Raw genomic sequence first — 13,531 nt, forward strand, 5'->3', positions numbered from 1 at the left:
TTTAGTTTTCAAGTCAAATATTAACCGAGTCACAAGAGTTGATGTATCACAAACATTGATGTATCACAAGAGTTGATGATCCCTCTATATATATGAGAAGAGCACAAGGTTTTATTTCAACAAAACAAACATTTGCTTCTCTCACCAAAAACAAACATTTCCTTTCTCCCCAAAAACAAACATTTCTTTCTCTCACCAAAAACAAACATTTCCTTCTCTTGTTCATCTTATGGCATCTTCTTCCAACAATTTTCACTACCATTATGATCCAAATAATGATAATTTTAACCAATTTTTTCAAGAGCAATTTAATAATCAATTTGAAGCTGCTGAAGAGGAAATTCCGGCAGAAAGGAATACACGTACATATATCGATAGAAAACGGGAAGATGGGCACGAACGTTTGGGGAACGATTATTTTAGTGATAATCCGACTTACCCGGAGAGGCAATTTCGCCGACGGTTTCGAATGAACAAGTCATTGTTCTTGCGTATTGTGAATCGTCTCAGTGAAGAAGTTCCATATTTTAAACCAAAAAAGGATGCAACCTTCCGGAATGGTTTATCACCGCTACAACAATGTATTGCAGCAATTCGACTATTAGCATATGAGACTGGGTCGGACTCGGTTGACGAATATATACGTCTTGCTGAATCGACTGCTCGTAAATGTTTGGAACATTTCGTCGTCGGAATAGTTGACTTGTTTGGCACTGAATACCTACGCCGACCCACACCAGAGGATCTTCAAAGGCTACTCTTTTATGGAGAACAGCGGGGTTTTCCCGGGTTGGTTGGAAGCATCGACTGTATGCATTGGAAGTGGAAAAATTGCCCAACCGCTTGGAAAGGAATGTATTTGTGAGGCATCGGTAAACCAACAATTGTTTTGGAGGCGGTAGCTTCACAAGATCTCTGGATATGGCACGCATTTTTTGGAGCTCCAGGTACTTGTAACGATTTAAATGTTCTTGATCAATCACCAGTATTTAATGACATTATTTACGGTCGAGCTCCCGAAGTTACGTACTATGTCAACGGAAGTGAGTATAATTTGGCTTACTATCTGACGGATGGTATTTACCCCGAATGGGCGACATTTGTTAAATCCATCCCACAACCACAACACCCGAAACATCGTTTGTTTGCAGAACGTCAAGATGGTGCACGAAAAGATGTTGAGCGTGCATTTGGAATCCTGCAATCTAGATTCGCCATGATTAAAAATCCAACTCTTTTATGGTCAAAGGGTAAAATTGCATATATTATGAGAGCATGTCTCATACTCCATAATATGATTGTCGAAGATGAACGAGATTCATACACACTCTATGACGAACAAGAATTCCAACAAGAAGATGGAACCGGAACTACTCCGGAACTTACGTTTTCAGTAAATATGCCTTCAAATCTTGAAAGTTTAGGTGATGGTCATACAATAATTCGTGATAGACAAGCACATCACAAATTAAAGGAGGATTTGATTGAGAATATATTAAATTAATTTGGACATTAAACTATGTGTTAATTAAATAAAATGTTTATGTGCTTTAATTAATTAAGTAATATGTTTGTTTGGTTTTTATTTTATTTTATTTATAATGTTTTTTGTTTCATAAAAATTTGGTATTGTATTTTGAATTTTAGTAAAAGTTTTTTAAGTTTGCAATTTAAATGTTATTTTTTAAAGTTTTTATAATGGTAATATGTTTAAGATTATTATATTATTAAATCTTATGATCTTAAACATGTTCTCCCAATAACTAACTTCTTCACATAATATCTAAACTAATGATCTTACATTATTTTCATAATATTTTTACTCTAAGAACACCCAAAAGTGTTCCCCGATAAAGATGCCCTAAGGATGTATCATGTTCTTGTAGCTGAATATTTTTTAAGTATTTTTCAAAATATTCATTTCTGTCCACTTTAGTAGCTGAACATTATCCTTTAAAATATTTTTTTCTGTTACCGTTTTCTTTCAGATATTTTTATTCATCTTCCAACTTTCCTAAAGGGACAACATTTGGAAATTACAACGCAAAGCAGAGATGGAAAGATGAAGGAATATACAAATAATGAATATAGAAACTCTTGTGAATAAACAACAACTCTTATTAACTCAACGACATAAAATTACTAAAATTTTCACAAATAAAAGTTAATAAAAAATTTTGGGACTTAAATCTCGCTTTCTCAGATATTTAGATTCGGAGAAAACTCTGTAAGTTGTGTGTTGTGTCCCTTGGCAAGACCCTTCCTAGTATGTGAAGTTGGCTCTGCAGGAATAACAACAAGTTTCTCACAAGACAACTGGACTATTCTTGGTCCCCTTATTGACATCGCTAGTCCTCTCGGACCATATATGGTGGGGTTGCCCTTGAATGTAGTGGTCAAAGATGCTTTGAGGGATATAGATTGGCGTTTCTCTTCATTTCGGAGCAGAAATCCTATTATCATCCTCATAAAAGGAGCTTTACCTAGTCCATAGAGTATGATTGATTCTGATACGAAGTATGGACTCACGTATCAAAGAAGAAAGCCCATTGCAAAGGAGGTGTAGTTTTAATGTTTTCTTTTTATGATATGTAAGGTTTTGACTGTTTTCCTTTTAGTTCTTGCTTATGTCGGTTTATAGAGATCTATATAAAGGATCTCTACAACATCAATAAGAATATTCCAAGCATTAACGTTATTCTCAAAGAGAGACTAGGGTTAAGGGAAGCTTTAGCTTTTACGTTCTTTGTTTCTAAAGCAACTTAACTTACTTACCACGGGTCCCATTACTAGGACTGCGACAAAGGCACAGGCTCATATCATCTTGATATCAGAGCCAGCCGGTTCAATGGGAGAAGGTGCGATGACCACATCACAATTTGGGGAAGTTAAGAAGATGTTCAAACGTCTGCACGCTGACCTGGGTGAACTCCGTCAGACTTCAAACTCACACCAAGCCGCCCTTGAGTCCATAAAAACGGACCAACAGGAGGAGCGAGAGCAGAATAAGTCAAGGATGGAAGAGGTTCGTGAAGAGCAAACCCAGATCAGGGAAGTTATTAAAGCTGATAAGCAAGAAGTCTTGGGTAAAATTCGTTTTTTGGCCTCGGTGGTGGGAGTGGAACCAGAGGAGGTTGAAAAAGACACAACATTGGTTTCTAAAGCAGAAAAAAATAACAACACTAGCGGAGGAGAGGGTAAAGGCACGTCCTCTGGTGGTCCTTGGGCACAACGATCTATGGGAAGAGAACAGGGACACTGATTGTAAGATGGAGGTGGAGAATGGTCTGTGAGGCCCATTGGGGAACTTCCACAAGAGGAGCGATCGACTCACATGACGGGAGACCTTAGGGAACACAAGGGGGCTGTTTGGAAAAGTGGAGCTGAAGGAAGAGAGAGTGGAGGAAGGGAGGCTGAGAGAATCATAGTTCCACCATCTAAGATGGAATTTCCGGGATATGATGGCTCAACAAATGTTGTGGAGTGGCTGCAGAAGTGTGAAGACCACTTTGAGGATCAAGGAATATACAACGATGATGCGAAAGTGCGACAAGCAACCTTTGTGTTTACAGATAAGGCATATCATTAGAATATCAATTTGCGAAGGTTAATTACACATTGACTGGGTTGGAAAAAGTTTAAGAAAATCTGCTAAAGTAGATTTGGCAGAGCAGATGCAGTAAATCCTATGGGTGAGCTAAGTACCTACGACATACAGGAACAGTATATGAGTATTGTGAGCAGTTTGAGGAATGTTTGGTAAGGCAAACAAAACTAACAGGGGATCAGTAGTTATGGCAGTTCTGTGTGGGTTTAACGGATTCTTTGAGAAAAGAAGTGGAGTATTTGAGACCCGAGACAATATTTGAGGCAATGGAGTATGCAAGGGACAATGAGTATAAAATCGTAAATGATAGGGGACTTTGTACCTTTGGAGGACACATAGCCCCAACCACGCGATATTCAGCCCCAATCTCACGACCAACCTCAACCGGTTATCGAGGAACCCAGGTGGTAAAACGCGGAGAGGCTTCTCACATGGGTTCAGCGGAGCAGAAACAAAACCCACAAGGAGCAGTTTGGAAAAAATTAACAAAACCTGAGATGGCTGAAAGAAGAGCAAAAGGACTTTGTTTTAATTGTGATGATTTGTATGGCCCTGGCCATGCTTGTAAGGCAGTTTTGTTTTATATTAGACCCCTCCTGGAGGGCGAGAGTGTGGATGATGAGCCCTTTGACGATGAGGACATCAATCTTTTCCTCAACGCCATGAAAGGAGAACAAATCGGGAGCAGTTTTCAAGTGAAAGCAGACATTGCAACTGGAATAGGATGAACAATGTTGGACACAGGGAGAACTCACAATTTTATTAAGAGTAGTGTAGCGGAGAAGTTGGGAATACCAATACGACGCCGACCGGGAAGGTTCGTATCTCTCGCCGATGGTGGCAAGTGTGTAATAGACGGGTTGTGCAAGGATCTTCCAATGATGGTACAAGGACATAATAAAAAGGCTGAATGTTTTGCTATTTCGTTAAGTGGGTTTTATGTCGTTCTCGGGATTCGCTGGTTGAATGCCTTAGGACGTGTGATATGGGATGGTCCAGCACGAACTATTGAGTTTACTCATGAAGATACTTTGATAAAATGGCATGGAGAGGCTGAGGATAGGAAGGAACACGACCCTAATTTAAACTCCATTCAGAATGACACACTTGAGGATTGGTTCGATAATGGGGAGGAAATTTTCATTACAAAGGAGAAGGTTGTAGTTCCTATCGCTCAACACGAATCAGTTCGCAGCCTAACTATGCAGGAAATGATGATGCAAGGTTCTTCTGAATTACTTGGCAAGTTGTTAGTGGAGTTTGAGGAGTTATTCGCTAAACCAACCGAATTGCCACCCCAACGAACTTGTGATCATCTTATTCGGCTCATTCAAGGAGCAAACCCTGTAGCGGTTAGACCATACGCTACCCTCATCTCTTAAAAGATGAGATTGAAAGGCAATGTTCCGAATTGTTGTGACATGGCATTATACGGCATAGTTCTTCGCCTTTCTCTTCTCTTGTTTTGTTAGTGAAGAAGGTTGAAAAAACATGGCGGTTCTGTATTGATTATCGTGAACTTAACAAGGTCCCAGTTAAGGATAAATTTCCAATTTCGGTGGTTGAGGAACTCCTTGTCGAGTTACATGGGGCACATTATTTTACCAAGCTCGACCTTACGTCTGGTTATCATCAAGTGCGCATGTGTGCTGAATACATTGAAAAGACGACATTTAGAACGCATCACGGCCATTACGAATTTTTAGTAATGCCCTTTGGTCTCTCAAACGCACCATCCATGTTTCAAAACCTCATGAATTCGGTTTTTCAAGGTATGTTACGGAAATTTGTGCTCGTCTTCTTTGACGATATTTTAATATATAGTGCCACTTGGGACCAGCATCTGCTTCATGTACGAGAGGTTTTTGAGCTGCAGCAAGCTCATAAGCTGTTCCTCAAACATTCCAAGTGTTCGTTTGGGAGAGAGGAAGTGGGGTACCTTGGACATGTAATTTCCAGTGGTGAAGTTCGTGTGGATGAGTCTAAGATAGTTGCAATGAGGGAGTGGCCAAGACCGCTGTCAGTAAAAGCTGTTTGTGGGTTTCTAGGGTTGTCGGGGTATTACCGGAAATTTATTCAAGGCTATGGTGCATTAGCTACTCCTTTGACGCAACTTCTTAAAAAAACGGGGTTTCTTTGGAATGAGGCAGCTGAAGTAGCGTTTGTATCGTTAAAGAAAGCCTTGTATGAAGCTCCTGTTTTAGCTTTGCCCGATTTTTCAAAAGAGTTTGTTGTGGAGTGTGATGCTTCGGGTAGTGGCATTGGAGCGGTTCTTCATCAACAAAATCACCCTATTGCATTTTTTAGTCGGCAATTAGCAGCCCGTCACGATAAACTTACAGCATACGAAAGAGAACTCATTGGTTTAGCTAAAGCGGTGATTCATTGGAGGTCTTACTTATGGGGCCGTCGATTTTTGATTTGCACAGACCATTAGAGTTTAAAATTTTTGTTGGAACAACGCCTTAATTTTGGCCATGAAGGAGTACAGAAAACTATGGATAGAATACAACAAGATTTCTACTGGAAAGGGTGGAAGAAAACAGTTCAGGAGTTTGTCCGGGGTTGTCAAGTTGGTCAACAAAATAAATGGAGACATTGTAACCGAGTGGGCTGCTACAACTGCTTCCAGTCCCGACTCAGGTTTGGTCAGATATCTCAATGGATTTCGTTGAAGCTCTTCCTAAGGTTTCTGGGAAAACAGTGATTTTGGTGGTGGTAGATCGTTTTTCGAAATATGCTCATTTCATTGCATTAAGTCACCCTTATACACCAGTATTTGTCGCTCATGTTTTCTTCCGTGATATTGTCCGCTTACATGGTATTCCACAGACCATTGTTACTGACCGTGATCTGGTATTTCGGAGTTTGTTTTGGCGAGAATTGTTCAAACTGATGGGAACAAATTTATGTTTTACCACTGCCTACCATCCTCAGTCAGATGGTCAGACCGAAGTGGTGAATCGAACATTAGAAATGTACTTAAGATGTTTAACGGGAGATACACTCAGACAATGGCTTGAGTGGCTGCCATGGGTCGAGTATTGCTATAATACGTCCTTCCACACTGGCCTTAAGGCAACACCATTTCGTTTAGTCTATGGGAGAGATCCTCCTAGGTTGTTAGATTACACTGGCGGAAGCACTCAAGTGGAGGCTGTGGACGTTGCCTTAGGACAACATGATGAGTTTATGGCACTCGCTAGGGAGCGTTTAATGGAAGCTCAACATCGTATGAAGCTTGTTTATGATCTACATCATCGGTTTGTTGAGTTCAATATCTGAGAGTGGGTTTGGCTCAAGCTTCAACCATATCGTCAACTATCTGTGGCTAAGAAGGCTTTCACAAAGCTCTCTCCAAGGTTTTATGGTCCTTTCCAGATAGTGGCTCGTGTTGGGACTGTGTCCTATCGCTTAAAACTTCCAGATGGCTCAAAAATTCATGATGTGTTCCATGTCTCTCTGCTCAAGGGTCACAAAGGAAAACCGCCAACCGATGGGGCTCCTTAAGGCTCGTATACGCGGCGGTCAGAGACAACTTTTGGTCAAATGGACGGCTGATGCAGAAGATGATGCAACATGGGAAGACGCGGGGAAGATCCTGGAAGCGTATCCGGCATTGGAGCTTGAGGACAAGCTCCTAGTGGAGGAGGGGAGTAATGATATGAAGTATGGACTCACGTATCAAAGAAGAAAGCCCATTGCAAAGGAGGTTTAGTTTTAATGTTTCCTTTTTATGATATGTAAGGTTTTGACAGTTTTCCTTTTAGTTCTTGCTTATGTCGGTTTATAGAGATCTATACAAAGGATCTCTACAACATTAATAAGAATAACTTTCAAGCATTAACCTTATTCTCAAAGAGAGACTAGGGTTAAGGGAAGCTTTAGCTTTTACGTTCTTTGTTTCTAAAGCAACTTAAGTTACTTACCACGGGTCCCATTACTAGGACTGCGGCAAAGGCACAAGCTCATATCAGATTCACAGGAGGACGATTGTTATCTGTGGAAATTGGATAGTCATGCACCTTCAAACACTTTCTCCACTGCTGAGACTTGGCTTGCTCTTCACTCTGCATCTGTCATGGTCCCTTAGAACAAATCGGTCTGGTTCAAAGGTCACATTTCGAAACATAGCTTCATTTCTTGGGTTGCTACTTGGACAGACTGCACACAAGGGACAAACTAACAAGATAGGGGTTTTCAATCCCTCCTACTTGTGTTCTTTGCTCTGCTCAGAAAGAGACTAGGGATCATTTGTTTTTTGAGTGTATTGTCAGTAGTGAAATCTGGAATTACTTCACTCGGAGAGCGTCTCTAAGGCCATCAACCGAGTTTTTTGCCTGTCTCATCTGGTTACAGACATCCTCTAGAAGTAAGAATATCTCTCTCATTCTCCATCTCTTTCATCAAGTGTCCATCTATCTCACTCGGGAGAGGAACCAATGTATCCACTCTGCTTCTCCTAAGACAGTGCAACTGATTATTAGGGAAATCAAACCCATCATTAGAGCTCGTCTTCTACGTACCTTTCTCACAAGATCAGACTTGCTCATCTACTCGGCTAACTCTTCTTGCTACTTGGTTCTTGTTGGATTCCAATTATTCACTCCTCTGGTACTCTTATTGTCTTATACCTGTTCCAATGATTCACTCCTATCTGGAACTCTTATTGTCTTGTACCTGCTATTTCTCTTTTCCCTCCTTGTTTGTACTTTTGTATCTGTTCATGTCTTTCCCTTAAGTGGGTTGTTGCTGCTGGTCAGCCTTTTCCATAGCAAGATGGTTTGTTTCTTGTTTTCGGCATGTGTATTGTATGGCTTTTTAGCCCTCTTTTTCTTTTTGGTTATCGAATTTTGTTAGGCCTCTGTCTTCTTTTGGGTTTTTCTAGTCTTGTATTTTTTAATGAAAATTTAAAGTAAACAAAAAAAAGTTCATAAGTTACCTTTGGAGGAACAAAGAAAAAAAATGTTTCACAAATGACAAAACTATCTGTGTATGTTAACTAAAATCCATGTATCTAAACAATATTTACAGTAAATTATCTACTATATATCCAAACAATATTTCTGTTAAACATAAATGTACGTACCTACATTTCGTATTTTATTTGTTTTTAATAAGCTTTTCTAATTTGCTCTTTATAAATTGCGTCATCTTGTTTTTACTCAACATTAAATAATCATTTATATGATTAAGGTGCACAAATCTCCCACTTTCCATGCAAGGTTGTCGAATAGAATAGTCAATGATATGGTCAGTTCTGATAGGCTGACAGGCCCAAATATTACCTATTCAACAAACGAACAATGAATTTTATAGCTCTGTCATAAATTAATAGGCTGTGCTTTTGTGGACTAAGCAGGCCCGTGAAGGATAAAAATAAAAACTGCACCAATTCAAAAACACAGAAAATGTAAACACGGATCGGATGATTGATGATTGAACAACAGGAAAGCTGAAAAAGGGGTCACATGGAAAAACGAAAGTCGCAGTTATAAGCAGGATTATCCTAGAGAGGAATAAAGCAATAAGGAAGAAATACTGAAGAAGGTCTCTTTCTAAATCTAGGTGAATGCCAAGTGATAAACGATTTTGGCTGAACACAGTAATGGCATTGGTGAAATCTTGGCTTATGTTGGGTTAATATACATGAAAGTGAGGTTTCTGACATTTATCTCAATATTAACATGCTATTTTCTATATATATTTATAAAATTAAAGAAATAACTTGTTCTTTTCTACAAGTAATACATATGGTACATATCAATATTCACATACATTCTTAATTATCCAAAAAAGTTTATCAAAAAGAAGAATTAGTCTCCCAGCACACCAAGCGAGCTTAGATCATCTGTAATGCAGACCACCAATTCTTGACTCTCTCAAACAGAACCATCAGCCTTGGCTTTTCGGATCTCTGAAGAAAATGCTTGAACCATTTGGCCGAGCTTTTAGCAATTCTTTTTAAACCATCTGAATAGTCGACGTAGTACAATCCGTATCTCGTTGCATATCCATGTTCCCATTCGAAATTATCCAACATCGACCATGTGAAATAGCCTCTCACGTCACACCCATCCTCACTGTATATTTTGTATTCATAAGATTTAATTAATTTATTATCCCAAGATTTTTATTAATTAATTAATCATATACAGTGTATCAGTTTTTATTGAAGAGATCAGGGAAAATCTCTTACGTGATCGCTTTCTGGAGATGTTGAAGATGTTTTTGGAGGTACATTATTCTCGGCGTATCTTCTAGTATCTCTTCACGTGTGAGTATCCCATCTTCATAGTCATCATAACCTATACATTTATTTACACGTGGTTACTTTTTATTATATAAAAATAATATATGAGTAAACTATTGATGACTAATAAAATGATGTTCATAATTATGCTTCTAACTTTCTTACCGTTTTCGGTGATGTAAATAGTTGGATTATTGTATTTATCTTTGATATAATTAAGAATCTTTCGTAAGCCTTCTGGATATGACCAAAGAAGTTTCGAAGTATCCTGAAATTGAAAAAAATTGAAGAAAAATGGTTATATTTAAGCATTTGTTTGGTATACTAATTTGAAAATAAAGTTGTTTGATATTCATGTTCGTACCGATTCTGATGAGATGTAATCGCCGCTACGATTTGTCACTGATAAAAATAATGATAAAATACAAAGTCATTAATTGTAGGTTCGTGAATATTTTAATGAGAAAACTAAAAATAAGTATAAGTGATCAAATCTGTTTATCGGTACTTACATCTATATTGCAGGTGTTGGTCGGTTGTGAATCGAGGCCGTGAAAGATCCGCGTGAAGATCATGAGCGATGAAACGTGTTGTGTAGTAATTTATTCCGATAAAATCAAATGAATTTTTTACTATCATAGATTCTTCTTTGGTGAAAGAAGGTAATCTATTTCCAGCGTTTGTCTTCATCGTTTCGGGATAATCTCCAAAGACTAAAGGGTTAAGATGCCTATACATAATTGTAGAATAAACAAGATTAGAAAAAATTAATAATAAATGATTAGCAAATTATTTATTTTGTTTCAACGTTGATTACATAGATGACAACTCACCAACCAACATTAAAAACAAGAGCTCGTTCAACTGCTTCTTTATCAGCATTAGAATCACTGTCATATGGCTCGAACCAATAAGGAGACAACACTATGCCTATCTTGGCATCTTTTGAAATCTGTTTCACAGTTACAATAAATCAAACTGTTAATTTTTTTGGCGTTCAAATCCGTTTTAAGATTAAATGACATGAAAATATCCATACACTTTTGTTTGTGTGTGTGTTGAAAACAGATAAAAATTTTAAAGAAACTGTTTTTTAGGAAGACATAGTTTCTTATTTACCTTGTCACATTTCCTGAACTCTTCTGCAGCAGCAGCGTGAGCAAGAAGAAGGTGGTGAGATACTATATAAGGCTCTGTGCCCGAATCACCAGCTACACACAAACTGTTTACCCATTTTGAACATCTACCGATTGCTTTATTGCCCCTATCATAACCCGCAACGCTATAAACATATGGCTCATTGAACGTTGTCCATAGATTGACCTTGTCACCAAATTCTTGGAAACAGAATCTGGCATAGTTTCTAAAATCATCTCTGGATAAAACCATTCAACAACAAAAAAATGTCAAAAGACTGAAAGAGCAGTACTTAAAACTTATGTATATCGTGTATGAATCTAAGCTTTTAACTTACATGATTCGAGGACTCAAAAAGCTACCGTACTCATCATCAAGAGCTTGAGGTATATCCCAGTGATAGATTGTTATAAATGGTTTTATACCTGTATGAATGTTTATATATATAGTGTGATGAGAAACATTTCAAACACAAAACTTAGCTATTATTAACGATTTGAGCTTATGATTCTTACCATTCTTGATAAGTTCATCAATAAGATTCTTGTAAAATTGAACCCCTTCTTTATTTACTCCATCACTTAGTTTTCCACCTGAAAATATAATAGATAAAACGGTTAAAAATAATTCTTGGGAAGAAGGTAAAAAATAAAAAAAAATGTACGTGTCACGTGAGTTGTATCTTCCAAATTGATAGTAGGAAAAAAAAAAAAATCCAAATATTTACTTACTTGGTAATATTCTTGACCAGGATAGTGAAAATCTGAAAGTATCCAAATTCATTTCCTTCATTAATTTGATGTCTTCCTGTTCATTTTACCATTTAATTAATATAAGTTGTTGCAAGAAAAATAATAATAAAATAACTATTGAAACTTAAAACTTGATTATGCAGATATGTCCCACCAATTTTTTTATGCTTATATTTCACAATTCAATCACGTTTCCAATGACCAAAAATGCTGCAAAGCAAGCAAGTATAAAATAATAAAAGTCATGCCGGCACAAACCTTGTAACGATGGTAAAAGTCTACAGCAACATCTCCGTTGTCCATGCTTGTCCTTTCTGAAAAAATATATAAAACTTTTACGTATAGATATTGGAAACGTTGGAAAAGATAAGTTCTTTATAACAAAAAAATTAACAACGTGTGGATGAATGAAAAAAAAGGTGAACCTGGGAATTCATGTGTAAAACGATCCCATATGCTCGGGGCCCTTCCTCCTTCTTCTACTGCACCTTCATACTGCATTCCACATATATTCAAATATCCTGATTAATTACTTTAACAAACTAATTAAATCTATCGAAAAAAAAAAAAAAAAACTATCGAAAGCATGAGTACATTTCATTGATCAGTACATTACAAACAAACCTGATAAGCGGAAGAAGCAACGCCAAAATCAAAATCAGGAGGAAAGCTATAACGATTTAGAGGTGCCGTAGGAGATCTAAGAGATCTTCCCTGTGCAGCATCCCATGATGCTACACTTAGTGTAATTAGTACTAGTGCAAGTAGCTTAATTTCCATTTCCTTGGACGTTATTTAGTTTATGGAAGAAAAAAGCTTTAGTAAAAGATTTGAGAATTTTGAGATATGTAAGTAAGTCTTTAGAGAACAAGATATGTAAAAGACTTCTGAGAAGTGTTAATGCATCAACTTCGTCTTATATAGAGAGAGAGAGGTAGTTAGCTAGGGCACACGCGTACCATATATTATGAATAGTTTTTGTTAACTATAAAATAATCAAAATCTTTGACTAAACCGGTTGTCTTTCGATGACTATTTGATTAATTTAATTGGATGATTAAAATCGTGACTCTCGTGAGTCTTCGTGACTAAACAAACTTAGTTAGACTGAAATTATTCAAACTGTGTTATTCGCATCTTGTTTTGTGCGCTTTTATATGATTATTTAAACTTATACCAACTACAACGTATCGTGTTAAGTCCGTAATTAAACTCATAACAAGTACGTTTTAAAATATATTAGTATTTGTTTGATAAAATAATAATAATGTATATTAGTATTCAACAAACAAAAGTGACACAACATCAGTCAAGCTAAATGTTATATTATTTTTAAACTCTTTATAAAAAAAATGGTCTTATTTTTAACGACTCACTAATGTCTTCTGTTTCGAAAGGTCTTGGTCCATTAAATAAAACGTTTACAAGATCTGTCAACAGAACAAATCAAACAAAAGTGCCGATATACTAGCTGAGCATAGAATCGCAGAAGATCATCCTTTCTCTTTTTATAATTATGTTCCAATCGTAATAACCCAACCTCTACTGTCATTATGCTTTATTAAAATAGATAAAAATCTTTGGACAATATCTACAAAGGATGTGATAATCTTCTTTTTTTTTGATTAAATTTTTGAGATTAGTTAGACCACATTTTTAATATGCTTGTTCAATTTAATAAAAATTATCTTGATTAAAAATAAAAAATTTTCTTGTTCAAAAAACACACAACAAATTATAGGAAAAAAAATTGAAGTTTTTAATTGTTTTATTTTTTTAAAA

General features: G+C 36.9%; 2 protein-coding genes across 2 annotated transcripts; one reads left to right on the top strand and one right to left on the bottom strand.

Annotated features, from left to right (window-relative positions):
- The first annotated feature begins 229 nt into the window (after positions 1 to 229).
- On the top strand, positions 230 to 7,801 carry LOC109125909 (uncharacterized). Its single transcript, XM_087461034.1, is given in 4 exon segments — positions 230 to 1,430; positions 2,289 to 2,510; positions 7,591 to 7,764; positions 7,767 to 7,801. Coding segments are annotated over 4 exon segments (1,632 nt in total).
- A 1,476-nt stretch (positions 7,802 to 9,277) lies between these two features.
- Positions 9,278 to 12,645, bottom strand: LOC104709348 (beta-glucosidase 32-like). The gene is made up of 13 exons (XM_087463251.1): positions 12,374 to 12,645; positions 12,175 to 12,244; positions 12,008 to 12,063; positions 11,729 to 11,804; positions 11,513 to 11,590; positions 11,335 to 11,422; positions 10,980 to 11,235; positions 10,694 to 10,812; positions 10,373 to 10,590; positions 10,225 to 10,262; positions 10,026 to 10,128; positions 9,807 to 9,915; positions 9,278 to 9,690 (listed from the first exon to the last, which is right to left on the bottom strand). Exons 1-13 carry the CDS (start codon positions 12,527 to 12,529, stop codon positions 9,450 to 9,452), a joined length of 1,608 nt encoding a protein of 535 aa, XP_087319377.1. The 5' UTR covers positions 12,530 to 12,645; the 3' UTR covers positions 9,278 to 9,449.
- Positions 12,646 to 13,531: the final 886 nt, after the last annotated feature.

Source organism: Camelina sativa, chromosome 8 (genome assembly GCF_030686135.1).
Source record: "Camelina sativa cultivar CO46 ecotype springtype chromosome 8, ASM3068613v1".
NCBI lineage: Eukaryota > Viridiplantae > Streptophyta > Magnoliopsida > Brassicales > Brassicaceae > Camelina > Camelina sativa.

Coding starts and splice junctions, on each gene's coding strand:
- LOC104709348 (XM_087463251.1), bottom strand. CDS start 12,529: ATGGAAATTAAGCTACTTGCACTAGTACTAATTACACTAAGTGTAGCA. Junction 10,591..10,693: donor CTTGTTTTTAATGTTGGTTG/GTGAGTTGTCAT, acceptor AATTATGTATAG/GCATCTTAACCCTTTAGTCT. Junction 10,263..10,372: donor CCAACACCTGCAATATAGAT/GTAAGTACCGAT, acceptor TATTTTTATCAG/TGACAAATCGTAGCGGCGAT.